Genomic DNA, 14170 nt, shown 5'->3' on the forward strand with positions numbered 1-14170 from the left:
TTATTTATCGATAAATGACTTTTTGTAACGCCAGGGCCACGTTTGGATGGGTCCACTGCCAGGGGACAGTAGCGCGATGCTCTGACGTCATCGCGGCCAATGTGTCATCGCTAGCGGGCTACAGAATGTTGGCCCGACTTCCGCCAGCAAAGAGACGGCGCGCAGGAAAGTAGTGAGATCGAAACATCCTGTAAAATAGGACTAACTTCAAACAAATGCAATATACGGAATTTCAGTATTGTTTTGTCGGTGAAAATCAACATAAGAGCACATAGCAAGCTATTTGGCTGAAATATTGTGCTTGCTACAGCAAGCTTGCAAACACTTGAGAGTATTCAAATTAAGGAGCGCGTCGACGTCGGCCTGGTCAATTTGGCTAGCCAGCTAGCTTACAGAGCTAGACCTATCTTGAAGTTATCGACTGCAGGACAAGCAACATAAGAGGTAAGGAACGTTTTTGCCAAATTTTACTTAATAACATGATTGGATCTGTGGAGTTCAACGGGCAAGGATGGCCATATGACAGCCAACCGTAGCTAGTTGGCGCTGCTAACTATGTAGCTAACAAGCGAGCTATGTTAGCCGCTAACAAACGAACTAAAATATTATTGAGCATTTCCTGCATTTCCTGTGTAGTAGTTAGTTCGGCAAGTTAACTTAACGTGTCATCTCTCTGAACACACCTATCTACCAATCAATGTACATTAAAGCTACAATGTAGAACCTATAGTTAGCTAGTTCGCTAACGTTACTAGTTAGCGGGCTAATGAAGCTACCACATAGATACTGCACAAATGATGTAAACATTGGGGTCACGCTTGTGAACGTGAAGTGCTTGTGAACGTGATGCGCAAAAAGCAACTATCGCGTTCTACAGAGTGTAGAGTTTCCTCAGCCCTATTGCTGAACATGGTCAATTTTTGTCCAAATTGACGTTTGTGTTCTTGTTACTGTTGCAGTGTAAGCTAGCCAGTTTCGTTTCTCCGTTAGCTGTGATGAGTACGCTAGTGCATACTTCAGAAATCAGAGCCCTATACAGAACTGTTCCTAGTCTGTGTGATGGACTGTGGTTGGGGAAGAGGCTGGCTCTGATTCCCTGTTTTATTTCCATAGGAATGAGTGATGACCTCTGTTGTGGTGGCAGACGGTGGAGGGAATATGGTGGAGTACGTCACTGTCATGGAAGAGACTGAGCAGGTAAGAGAAAACCGGTCCTAACCTTCCCTATGCAACATTTAAAGGGTGTTTTAATTGGAATACCAGTGCCACACACAATCCCATTCCAAGCTTAAAGCTGGGTCAGGGCTGATAGAAATATCTTATTGACATGAATAATATTGTGAAGTGAACCAATGAATAACATGTTTTTCTCGTGACATTGGCGTCTCTGTTATCTCAACGTTATAAATGATTCAACAAATGTTCAAATACATACAACACATGATGTATGTTTCAACTTGCGCTTCCTTCAATGTATCTGTTCATTCTCCAGAGTCAGGAGAACCTCGGTGAGGAGGGGGAGGTGGTGCAGGAGATAGTGGAGACTGTAATAGGGGAGGATGGGGAGGAGTATCCTGCTGTGGTGGTGGAAGAGGTGCCCAGTGCCCAGTTGGAGCAGTGCTACGCTGCCCAGGTGTTGGTCTACGATGACGGGACCTATCTGATGCAGGACGTGGGAGACGAGCAGGAGGTGGTCACCGAGGTAGTGGAGACAGGTGAGAGGGAGGGTGGTGCAGGACTGGACAGCAATATTTTTTTGTTGCTGTTAGAGGGTTTGGATAGTGTTTTTTTGATTGAGTGATTGCTTTAGAGGAGTGTGGGTGTAAAAGGCTCTAGCCCTGTACTGGCCCTCCCGCACTCACCTATCGTCAAACCAATCATGTCCATGCAGAGCTATACGGAGCACTCTGCATTGTTACAAAATTTGGAAGGTGCACAGCGATGAGGTGCTCGAGTTGGCCTCCGCAAGCTCCGCAATTGTGTCACACCCCACGTACAGAGCCTCTGGATCCCATTGCCTGAACAAGCCTAAATTGGCTTTTAGACTTTCCAATATGACAAGTATTATTTTCTTTTAGGACCATCTCAAGAAGGACATCTAGTCGTGAATGAACTGAGCCCACTGGGAGAGGGACAGAAGTCATGAGGTTTGAGGGAGGGGACAGCTTTTTAGGATGTTGACCAATGACCATCCTCAAGATAGATCTTCTGTAGGCAGTAGTTACTATGCACAACTGAATGCGGGAGGGTTGTGAATGAATGAGATGAAGAGCGGCGAAATAGAAGACTTAGGGTGATATCTGGTACAGGCTACGTCACTCCTTCTCTCCAACGCTACACGGTTTACTATCAGTGTCCCAAAAGTACAGGTTCACTTAGCCTAACCTCTCATTATTTAATGAAAGGAAACATCCATCTTGCCCAGCTAACTGCTTCCAAGGGTGAACGTCTGTGGTATCTACTGCTGTAGGGCCCCAGGCATAGGAAGATACGGTTGAATACTCATTGAAACAAAGTAATTGAACGAACATTACATTGAAATGAAATGTATTTTCATCACTCCTTTAACCCCGTCTCCTGTGTTGTTGTAGTAGAGGTGTCGTCACACGGGGGCATGGTGTGCTTTGATAAGACCTTCGAGGCGGCCGAGGCCCTTCTTCACATGGACTCCCCCAGCAGTTTCCATGGAGACCGCAACAACACAGGTAACAACTCAACCCATCCTCCATTGGCCTTGCCGGGGGCCAGGCATTATAAGTGTGTGGCGGGCCATGATGTCGGGCTGAAAAATATGAGCGTAAAATGTGTCAGCGTTCGTTCTACCATAAAAGTTACCATTTGGCAGTCTGAGTTGAATCTTCACACTGCTCTGTGGCTGTAATGATGAACTATTGTCTGTCTGTGTCTCAGTGGAGGACGTGATGATGGAGACGGTGGTGGAGGTGTCTACAGAGTGTGAGCCCATAGAAGAGGACAGCTTCCCTATACCCCCTGACTATGAGCCTCCGTCTGCCAAGAAGAAGAAAGGTCTGCCTCAGACACAACCACATGCGTTCTTGCCATCTGTCACTGTGTGCAACCCAGTATTAAAAGTTAAGTTGTATATTATATAAAATGTACGAAGTTATGTTTGGTTGGTTTCCTTGCAGGGGGACGGAAGCCGAAGACACAACAGCCTCAGCCTGACACCAACGGCAACATTGACCTGGGGATCAGGCAGAGACCCAGAGAGGGAAAAGGTAGCCCCAACTCAAGATGGGGCCATATCCCTTCAGTAGATAGCCGGTGTGTGAGCGATCCTCTGTATGAATGACGTTGGTCTTCTCTCTCCCTCCGTCCTCCAGGGAGCACCACCTACCTATGGGAGTTCCTGTTGGATCTCCTCCAGGATAAGAACACCTGTCCCAGGTACATCAAGTGGATGCAGCGGGACAAGGGCATCTTCAAACTGGTGGACTCCAAGGCCGTGTCCAAGCTGTGGGGCAAACACAAGAACAAACCTGACATGAACTATGAAACCATGGGCAGGGCACTCAGGTAACTATGGGATACCATTCTACTATATTGGCTAGCCAATTCCTCACTATAGTTAGTGTGTAAGGCTTACTGTTGACCCAACATATCTTTACTATTTTTATGCTAAGGAATGAGTAATGCAATTTTTGATTTGTCTTTTTAAAATGCATGCATTTAACCTTAAGTTCCCCTTTTAAAATGCATGCAACTGTATGCCACTTAGGTTAGGTAAACTGAGTGTACGGTTGTTCCTGTCCAGGTATTACTACCAGAGGGGGATCCTAGCCAAGGTGGCGGGCCAGAGGCTAGCCTACCAGTTTAAAGACATGCCCAAGAACATCAGGGTGATCGACGATGACCGGGAGGAGGAGGAGGGAGATGAGGGGGAACCCTCTGAGCACCACCAGACACTGATTATTGACCCTGCCACCTCCACCCAGACACAGCAGAACTACATCACTGTCATACCCACCTCGTCCGGCAACAGGTGAGGCATGATTGGAGAAGTCATGAAATAATGAATACATTTTTGTTGCAATTTTTTTCCCCCAAGAGAAAATCTGTGGTATTTATTTGAAAAAGTGTTAGGAGCAACAGACATAAGAGAGAACTTGCATGTGTGAGTCTGTCCATTTTCATCCAAATGCACTGTGAAGTAGTTACATCTTTGTTTCTGTCTTATGTACAGGACCATGCGTTTGGCCATGCCCATGGTCATGACGACGACACTGGGTCAAATGACCCTCAACTCCTCCACCGTCTTCACCACCCAGGCTCCCATCACCCTGGGCAACACCCACGCTGGCGGGCCCAAGCTGGTGATCCAGACCCTGCCCGCCATGATGCCCGCCGGGGCCAAGAGCGGAGAGAAGATCACCATCATCACCATCCCGGCGGCCCAGCTAGCTCAGCTGACGCAGGGCAACCTTTCAGCCCAGCTCTCAGGCCAGTTAGCTCAGCTCATACAGGCTAAACCAGTCACCCAGCTGGTGCAGGCTAAACCAGTCACCCAGCTGGTGCAGGCTAAACCAGCCCCTCCACTCATACTGGCAAAGCCTGTGACTGTGACCCAGCAGCCACCTGCCGCCTCCCCTGTAGGTAAACCACAGCTCCCTCCCACCACCACCATCACAATCCCTGTACCTACCCCCTCTACACACCCTGAAAAAGAAGCCATCTCACCCCACACAGCCCTTCCAGAGTCCACCCCTTCAGTGAGCACGGAGCTCCCCCAGTCTAGCCCGGGAGACCCCTCTGACTCGGAGTCGGCACAGAACCCAGTGGACCCTGAATCTTGAACTCGAGGCCAAGGTGCCCGACAGCTACTGACTCCATATTGACCCTGTGTTTTGAAGTGGAGTCTTCCCTTCCCATCCTCCAATCACTGGGCAGTGGAGCTGTAGGACCATACAGAGGAGGAGAGCTCTGAACCTCAGCTATGGAGCTCCTAGTTACCAGGGAGCTAGTCTTCAAACTGGAGCTGCAGTGCCATCCCTCCCTCCACATCAGAAAACCAGGAAAAGAGATGAGGATAAAGGGACTTTGTATACATAATACATAGATACACTCTCCTACGTATTGATTTGGACAGTGAAGCTGAAACTTTTAATTTGGCTCTCTACTCCAGCATTTTGGATTTGATTAATTATTTCATGTGAGGTGACCGTACAGAATGTCACCTTTTTTTATTTGAGGGTATTTTCATGCATATCTTTTTCACCGTTTAGAAATAATCACTTTATGTATATAAGAACACCTGTCCCAGGTACATCAAGTGGATGCAGCGGGACAAGGGCATCTTCAAACTGGTGGACTCCAAGGCCGTGTCCAAGCTGTGGGGCAAACTTGAAGGTGTTATACATATTTGGTCAAATTCAGTAGTATGTGTATTAAAGTAGTCAAAAGTGTAGTATTTGGTCACATATTCCTAGCACACAGTGACATCAAGCTTGTGATTCTGCATTTGCACTATGCTTTGGCTGTGTTTCAGAATGTTATGTCCAATAGAAATGAATAGTAAATAATGCATTATCATTTTTAATTGAAATATTACAGAACGTTTCTGAACACATACCTTAATCTCGATGCTACCAAGATTACGGATAATCGTGAATAAGTGAGAGTGTGAGTTAGAGGCGCAAATATCATACCCCCCAAAAAGTGATGGTGAGAGGTTAGCCTTTCTTGGGGGTCTGATCTTTGTGCCTCTAACTTATCATTATTCACAGTTCATTCAAGATTATCAGTAATTATGGTAGCATCCACCTTTTAATGTAGAAGTGTTCAGAAACAAATTCAATTTGTATTATTTTTTTTGACTCCAAAATGACACATTGTTGTGCCAAACAGAAATGGTAAATAGTCTGAAACACAGCCAAAACAAACTGCAAATGCATCCAACAAGTTTGTAGAGTCACAAGCTGATGTAGTCATTGCATGCCAGGAATATGGCACCAAATACTAAACTTATGTATATTAACTACTTATGATACCTTCAAATGGACTGTTTTCATTTAACGGTAAAACAGATATGTAGGAAAATACCCTCAAAACAGGTGACATTCTGAACGGTCCCCTCATATGAAACATTTCATCTCAAATTTGAAATGCTGGAGTATAGAGCCAAATGAAAAGTTTTAGCTTCACTGTCCAGATAAATATGTAGGGGAGTGTACATGCTTTAGAAGCTCTTTGGATCTCAAACGATGGGCAAGCCTTAGATTGTACATTGAACATGCTTCTTTTAATCAAAAACATAATATAAAGGAAGCCTGAAAGATTTGTGTAAACTTTTTGATACTCTTCAGCAGGTTACGTACGATGTATTCTAAGTTCAATGCAAGTGTAGTTCTTTTTGTCTCGTAGTTGAAATCTTTGGGTTTTCCTCTGACTGGTTGGTTCCCATCATCTGGCTATGGAAAGTAGTCTAGTCCTCCACAGCACTGTCCCTCCACACTCAATGTTTTTTTTGTGTTATTATATATATTTTTTACTGTTCAGAAAAGGGAGCGAAAGGATGTTTGTGTTAAGGAAAGACAGATCCAGATGGTATATTCCCACATTTTGAAGCATATGCTATTTTCATGTACTCTCAAAGTGTATTGATGTAGATTTTACTGAAGTATGTATTATAAAAAAAACATGAATTGAAACATCTTGTCTTGGTCAATACTTGTTGGCAGTGAATCTCTTTCAGACGGAGTTGAAAAACATAAAGGACTAGGCGAACCAAAACTATGTGTGGTAGATCACCTGGGTGTGAATGAATGGTGACGTTTCACCAAGTAAAATCATCAGAAAATCATAGCTGCTGTTCTGTGGTCAGTTGCGGGAAAAAGTACCCAATTGCCATACTTGAGTAAAAGTATAAATACCTTTTTTAATGGAAAGTTACTCAAGTGAAAGTCAGCCAGTAAAATACTACTTGTCTAAAATTATTTGGTTTTATGTATCAAAAGTAATTAAAACTGCTCATATACATTTAAAATTCCTTATTAAGCAAAGCAGACAGCACCATTTGTTTTGTTTTTAAAGTGTATGGATAGCCAGGGGCACACTCCAGCGCTAAGACATTATTTACAAAAGATGCATTTGTGTTTAGTGAGTCCGCCAGGCCAGAGTCAGTAGGGATGACCACCTGTTCTTTTGATAAGTGCTTCAATTTGACTGTCTTGCTAAGCATTCAAAATGTAACTTTCGGTTGTCATGGAAAATGAATGGAGTAAAAAGTACATTTTCTTTAGGAATGTAGTGAAGTAAAAGTTGCCAAAAATGTAAAGTACAGATACCCCAAAAAACTACGTAAGTAGTACTTTCAATTATTTTTTACTTTACACCACTGTAGAATGGCAACCCACAGCTGATGTTTGTATTGTTCTTCAAACTCAGCTGGATACCTTTTACTGACAATGGCCTTGTATTCTATATACAGTGCATTTGAAAACTATTCAGATGCCTTCCCTTTTTCCACGTTATTACATTCTTATTCTAAAATTAAAGAAAACATTTGTCAATCTATGCCCCATAAGCAAAAACAGGTTTTTAGAAATGTTTACAAAAAAAATGTATACTGACAAGATATCCCTATTTGGTAAAAGAACAAGTCCATATTATGGAACCGCTCAAATAAACAGAGAAATGACAGTCCGTCATTACTTTAAGACATGTAGGTCAGACAATCTGGAAAATGTTTGCAGTCACAAAAATCATCAAGGGCTATGATGAAGCTGGCTCTCATGAGAACCACCACTGGAAAGGAAGACCCAGAGTTACCTCTGCTGTAGGGAATACGTTCATTGGAGTTAACTGCACCTCAGATTGCAGCCCAGAGTTCAAGTAACAGACACATCTCAACATGAACTGTTTAGAGGAGACTGCGTGAATCAGGCCTTCGCGGTTGAATTGCTGCAAAGAAACCACTAAAGGACACCAATAAGAAGGAGAGACTTGCTTGGGCCAAGAAACACAAGCAATGGACATTAGACCGGTGGAAATCTGTACTTAGGTCTGATGAGTCCAAATGAGATTTTTGGTTCCAACCTTCGTGTCTTTCTGAGACAGAGTAGGTGAACAGTGTCATGTGTGATTCCCACCGTGAAGCATGAAGAAGGTGTGATGGTGTGGGGGTGCTTTGCTGGTGACACTGTCAGTGATTTATTTAGAATTCAATGCACACTTAACCTGCATGGCTACCACAGCATTCTGCAGCGATACACCATCCCATCTGGTTTGCCCTTAGTGGGACTATCATTTGTTTTTCAACAGGACAATAACCCAACACACCTCCAAGCTATGTAAGGGCTAGTTGACCAAGAAGGAGAGTGATGGAGTGCTGCATTAGATGACCTGACCTCAACCAAATTGAGATGGTTTGAGATGAGTTGGACCTCAGAGTGAATGAAAAGCAGCCAACAAGTGCTCAGCATATGTAGGAACTCCTTCAAGACTGTTGTAAAAGCATTCTAGGTGAAGCTGGTTGAGAGAATGCCAAGTGTGTGCAAAGCTGTCATCAAGGCAAAGGGTGGCTACTTTGAAGAATCTCACATATAAAATATGTTTTGATTTGTTTAACACTTTTTTGTTACTACTTTCATAGTTTTGATGTCTTCACTATTATTCTGTCCAAAACCAAGCCATGAGGTTGAAGGAATTGTCCGTAGAGCTCCGAGACAGGATTGTGTCGAGGCACAGATCTAGGTAATCTGATGGTCAGTCTGACAAAGCTCCAGAGTTCCTCTGTGGAGATGGGAGAAACTTCCAGAAGGACAACCATCTCTGCAGCACTCCACCAATCAGACCTTTATGGTAGAGTGGCCAGACGGAAGCCACTCCTCAGTTAAAGGCACATGACAGCCCCCTTGGAGTTTGTCAAAAGGCAACTAAAGGACTCTGACAATGAGATTCTCTGGTCTGATGAAACCAAGATTGAATGCTTTGGCCTGAATGCCAAGCATCACATCTGGAGGAAACCTGGCACCATCCCTACGGTGAAGCCTGGTGGCATCATGCTGTATGGATGTTTTTCAGCGGCAGGGACTGGGAGACAAGTCAGGATTGAAGGAAAGATGAACAGAGCAGTAGAAAGAGATCCTTGATGAAAACCTGCTTCAGAGCACTCAGGACCTCAGACTGGGTCGAAGGTTCACCTTCCAACAGGACAACAACCCCGAGCACACAGCAAAGACAACGTAGGAGTCGCTTCGGGACAAGTCTCAATGTCCTTGAGTGGCCCAGCCAAAGCCCGGACTTGAACCTGATCGAACATCGCTGGAGAGACCTGAAAATAGCTTGGACGCTCCCCGTCCAACTTGACAGAGCTTGAGAGGATCTGCAAAGAAGAATGGGAGAAACTCACCAAATATAGTTGTGCCAAGCTTGTAGCGTCACACCCAAGAAGACTCTAGGCTGTAATCGCTGCCAAAGGTACTTCAACAAAGTACTAGGTAAAGGGTCTGAATGCTTAAGTAAATGTGATAATTATCAGATTTTATTTTCCAAAATGTCTAAAAACCTCTTTTCACTTTGTCATGATGGCTTATTGTGTGTAGATTGAAGAGAAAAACAAACAATTTAATACATTTTAGAATAAGGCTGTAACGTAACAAAAAGTGGAAAAAGTCAAGTGGTGTGAATACTTTCCGAATGCACTGTACATGTCCTATCCTGGCCTCAAGAACATCTGAAACTACTTGACACATGAATGGTATGGTAATGCACACAATATTGGTAGTAACTGAGAAAATATTCTAATTTACAGCAACGACCTGCGGAATAGTTACAGGGAGATGAGGGGGGGGATGAATGAGCCAAATTGGTGCAGACATTCTGTGCAGTCGTATACCCATCATTGCAGATGGAGGAGAAATGCTAAGGACTTGGATCACTGCACACTGTGCTATTTGGTATTAATTTACCTGCTGGGCTCCGTCATCTGTTATTTCCCAGTGTTATGTCCTCTCACAGTATGGCCTGATGGGATTGGAAGGGATCAGGTGAGATCAGGGTTAGAAGCCCCATGTAACTTCCTGTCCACCCATTCCCTCACACTCATCCTATTCTGACTCACCATTGTGTCCAGAGTCATGCTCAAGGGCAGCAGACTTAAGGGCTAACCAGCTGAGGGGTCATTACCACACACACGCACTTACCTATGGTCAGCCTCCGATGCAACTAAATGTTTTCTTTATTATCCAACTCTGTGTTGTCCACTGCCCCTGTGTGTCTGTAATAAACATGAAGTTGTATATTATATGAAGTGTACTAACTTATATTTGGTTGGTTTCCTTACAGGGGGAAGGAAGCCGAAGACACAACAACCTCAGCCTGACACCAACGGCAACATTGACCTGGGGAGACTTGGAGAGGGAAAGGTACCACAGAAACCCGATTACTTATGCAGGGTGTGGGGGTCTTTCTCCAGTCCCTGTGGTGCTGGTTGGAGGGCTGTGATGGGCTCAAGTCCCTATCAAAGTGCCCAGTTTCACACAGTGACAAATATCCCTGTGAACAGTGTACAAAACTAAGAACACTTGCTATTTCCATGACATACACTGACCAGGTGAAAGCTATGATCCCTTACTGATGTCACTTGTTGAATCCACTTCAATCAGTGTAGATAAAGGGGAGACAGGCTAAATAATGATTTTTAAGCACTGAGACAATTTAGACATGGATTGTGTATGTGTGCCCATTAGAGGGTGAATGGGCAAGACAAAATATTTAAGTACCTTTGAACAGGGTTTGGTAGTATATGCCAGGCGCACTGGTTTGTGTCAAGAACTGCAATGCTGCTGGGTTTTTCACACTCAACAGTTTCCCGTGTGTATCAAGAATTGTCCACCACCCAAAGGATATCCAGTCAATTTGATACAACTGTGGGAAGCATTGGAGTCAACACGGGCCAGCATCCCGTTGGAACGCTTTTGACACCTTGCAGAGTCCATGCCCCGATGAATTGAGGCTGTTTTGAGGGCAAAAGGGGGTACAACTCAATATCAGGAAGGTGTTCCTAATGTTTTGTACACACACATATAGATATATATATAGTACCTGTCAAAAGTTTGGACACAGTCTACTCAGAATTCCTCTGTCCAGTGTGTGTTCTTTTGTCCATCTTAATCTTTTCTTTTTATTGGCCAGTCTGAGATATGGCTTTTTCTTTGCAACTCTGCCTAGAAGGTCAGCATCTCGGTGTCGCCTCTTCACTGTTGATGTTGAGACTGGTGTTTTGCGGGTACTATTTAATGAAGCTGCCAGTTGAGGACTTGTGAGGCGTCCGTTTCTCAAACTAGACACTAATGTACTTGTCTTCTTGCTCAGTTGTGCACCGGGGCCTCCCAAGGGTTTTCTAGTGATCAATTAGCCTTTTAAATGAGAAACTTGGATTAGCTAACACAACGTGCCATTGGAACACAGGAGTGATGGTTGCTGATAATGGGCCTCTGTACCCCTATGTAGATATTCTATTTTAAAAAATCTGCTGTTTCCAGCTACAACAGTCATTTACAACATTAACAATGTCTACACTATTTCTGATCAAGTTGTTATTTTAAATGACAAAGAAAATGTGCTTTTCTTTCAAAAACAAGAACATTTCTAAGTGACCTCAAACTTTTGAACGGTAGTGTATATATATATATATATATAAAATAATTTTGGGGGAATTCAGTCAGGTCTCAACCTACTGTTGAGTTAGTAGTAGAATACACAAGGTGCAATTTCGAAATGTGCATTTTCTTATGTCAGTCACTCAATTAGCATGTCAATTCAATATTAGGAAGGTGTTCCTAATGTTTGGTACACTCAGTGTATGCTGTCAAGCTGCTGGTTCTGCTTTCTACAGTACATGGCAGTATTGTTAATAGCCTGCTGTTGTTGCCTGATAGGTGCTGTGGACTAACTGCCCAACCAAAGGCTGCAGAAGTGAAGTGGGAAGCTAAAGTCGTGCATGTTTTATTCTCAATAGAGATTTGAGGGGGAGGCCCCAAGACAACGTGGTGCAGAACAATGGAGACTGAGCTCCAACCATATATATATATATATACAGTGCCTTGCGAAAGTATTCGGCCCCCTTGAACTTTGCGACCTTTTGCCACATTTCAGGCTTCAAACATAAAGATATAAAACTGTATTTTTTTGTGAAGAATCAACAACAAGTGGGACACAATCATGAAGTGGAACGACATTTATTGGATATTTCAAACTTTTTTAACAAATCAAAAACTGAAAAATTGGGCGTGCAAAAATATTCAGCCCCTTTACTTTCAGTGCAGCAAACTCTCTCCAGAAGTTTCAGTAAGGATCTCTGAATGATCCAATGTTGACCTAAATGACTAATGATGATAAATACAATCCACCTGTGTGTAATCAAGTCTCCGTATAAATGCACCTGCACTGTAATAGTCTCAGAGGTCCGTTAAAAGCGCAGAGAGCATCATGAAGAACAAGGAACACACCAGGCAGGTTCGAGATACTGTTGTGAAGAAGTTTAAAGCCGGATTTGGATACAAAAAGATTTCCCAAGCTTTAAACATCCCAATGAGCACTGTGCAAGCGATAATATTGAAATGAAAGGAGTATCAGACTACTGCAAATCTACCAAGACCTGGCCGTCCCTCTAAACTTTCAGCTCATACAAGGAGAAGATTGATCAGAGATGCAGCCAAGAGGCCCATGATCACTCTGGATGAACTGCAGAGATCTACAGCTGAGGTGGGAGACTCTGTCCATAGGACAACAATCAGTCGTATATTGCACAAATCTGGCCTTTATGGAAGAGTGGCAAGAAGAAAGCTATTTCTTAAAGATATCCATAAAAAGTGTTGTTTAAAGTTTGCCACAAGCCACCTGGGAGACACACCAAACATGTGGAAGAAGGTGCTCTGGTCAGATGAAACCAAAATTGAACTTTTTGGCAACAATGCAAAACGTTATGCTCGGCGTAAAAGCAACACAGCTGAACACACCATCCCCACTGTCAAACATGGTGGTGGCAGCATCATGGTTTGGGCCTGCTTTTCTTCAGCAGGGACAGGGAAGATGGTTAAAATTGATGGGAAGATGGATGGAGCCAAATACAGGACCATTCTGGAAGAAAACCTGATGGAGTCTGCAAAAGACCTGAGACTGGGACGGAGATTTGTCTTCCAACAAGACAATGATCCATAACATAAAGCAAAATCTACAATGGAATGGTTCAAAAATAAACATATCCAGGTGTTAGAATGGCCAAGTCAAAGTCCAGACCTGAATCCAATCGAGAATCTGTGGAAAGAACTGAAAACTGCTGTTCACAAATGCTCTCCATCCAACCTCACTGAGCTCGAGCTGTTTTGCAAGGAGGAATGGGAAAAAAGTTCAGTCTCTCGATGTGCAAAACTGATAGAGACATACCCCAAGCGACTTACAGCTGTAATCGCAGCAAAAGGTGGCGCTACAAAGTATTAACTTAAGGGGGCTGAATAATTTTGCACGCCCAATTTTTCAGTTTTTGATTTGTTGAAAAAGTTTGAAATATCCAATAAATGTCGTTCCACTTCATGATTGTGTCCCACTTGTTGTTGATTCTTTACAAAAAAATACAGTTTTATATCTTTATGTTTGAAGCCTGAAATGTGGCAAAAGGTCGCAAAGTTCAAGGGGGCCGAATACTTTCGCAAGGCACTGTATATATATATAAATAAATAAAACCTGTTGTTATATTGTCGATTGCCACAACATCATCAGCAGAGCTGGGTCACAGTGGAGGAGATGGCCTGAGACCGTCAGAAGTGGTGAACAATTGTTGCTAGCCTATGCACTAGCCGGAAAGACAGGGGATGAGTGAGAGAAATTTTTCTGAATGTTTGTGCTTAAGCATTTAGTAAGTACACTGGGCAAATTTGACATCAATGACATTGTCATAAACAATATTAACAGGGCTGGGAATTTCCAGCGACCTCACGATACCATCACGATCCTTAGGTACGATATGTATTGATATGTATCTGCTGCAGAGAGACATGACAAAACTAGTTTTAAATCAGTCATGGAAGTACGTGCTGAAAACATGTTGGCTCACAAAAATAAGCAAAACAAAAACAATGGTCACATACATTTTACTGTTTCAACGGGTCAGCCATAGCAGAGCTACTGGATATAATGACCAGATGTCGCC

The 14170-nt window shown here is 43.4% G+C and overlaps 1 protein-coding gene across 2 annotated transcripts; it reads left to right on the forward strand.

Annotated features, from left to right (window-relative positions):
* The first annotated feature begins 112 nt into the window (after positions 1-112).
* Positions 113-6668, forward strand: LOC110488806 (ETS-related transcription factor Elf-2). 2 transcript variants are annotated; one of them, XM_021561202.2, is made up of 9 exons: positions 113-444; positions 1114-1197; positions 1493-1715; positions 2592-2705; positions 2911-3027; positions 3150-3239; positions 3345-3537; positions 3776-4003; positions 4205-6668. In XM_021561202.2, the coding sequence occupies exons 2-9, from the start codon at positions 1123-1125 to the stop codon at positions 4812-4814; spliced, it is 1650 nt and encodes a 549-aa protein (XP_021416877.2). In that variant the 5' UTR covers positions 113-444; positions 1114-1122; the 3' UTR covers positions 4815-6668. The 2 variants fall into 2 exon arrangements, with proteins under 2 accessions (XP_021416877.2, XP_021416878.2); XM_021561203.2 differs by having other exon boundaries at positions 2595-2705.
* The last annotated feature ends 7502 nt before the right edge of the window (positions 6669-14170 follow it).

This window comes from Oncorhynchus mykiss, chromosome 14 (genome assembly GCF_013265735.2).
Source record: "Oncorhynchus mykiss isolate Arlee chromosome 14, USDA_OmykA_1.1, whole genome shotgun sequence".
NCBI lineage: Eukaryota > Metazoa > Chordata > Actinopteri > Salmoniformes > Salmonidae > Oncorhynchus > Oncorhynchus mykiss.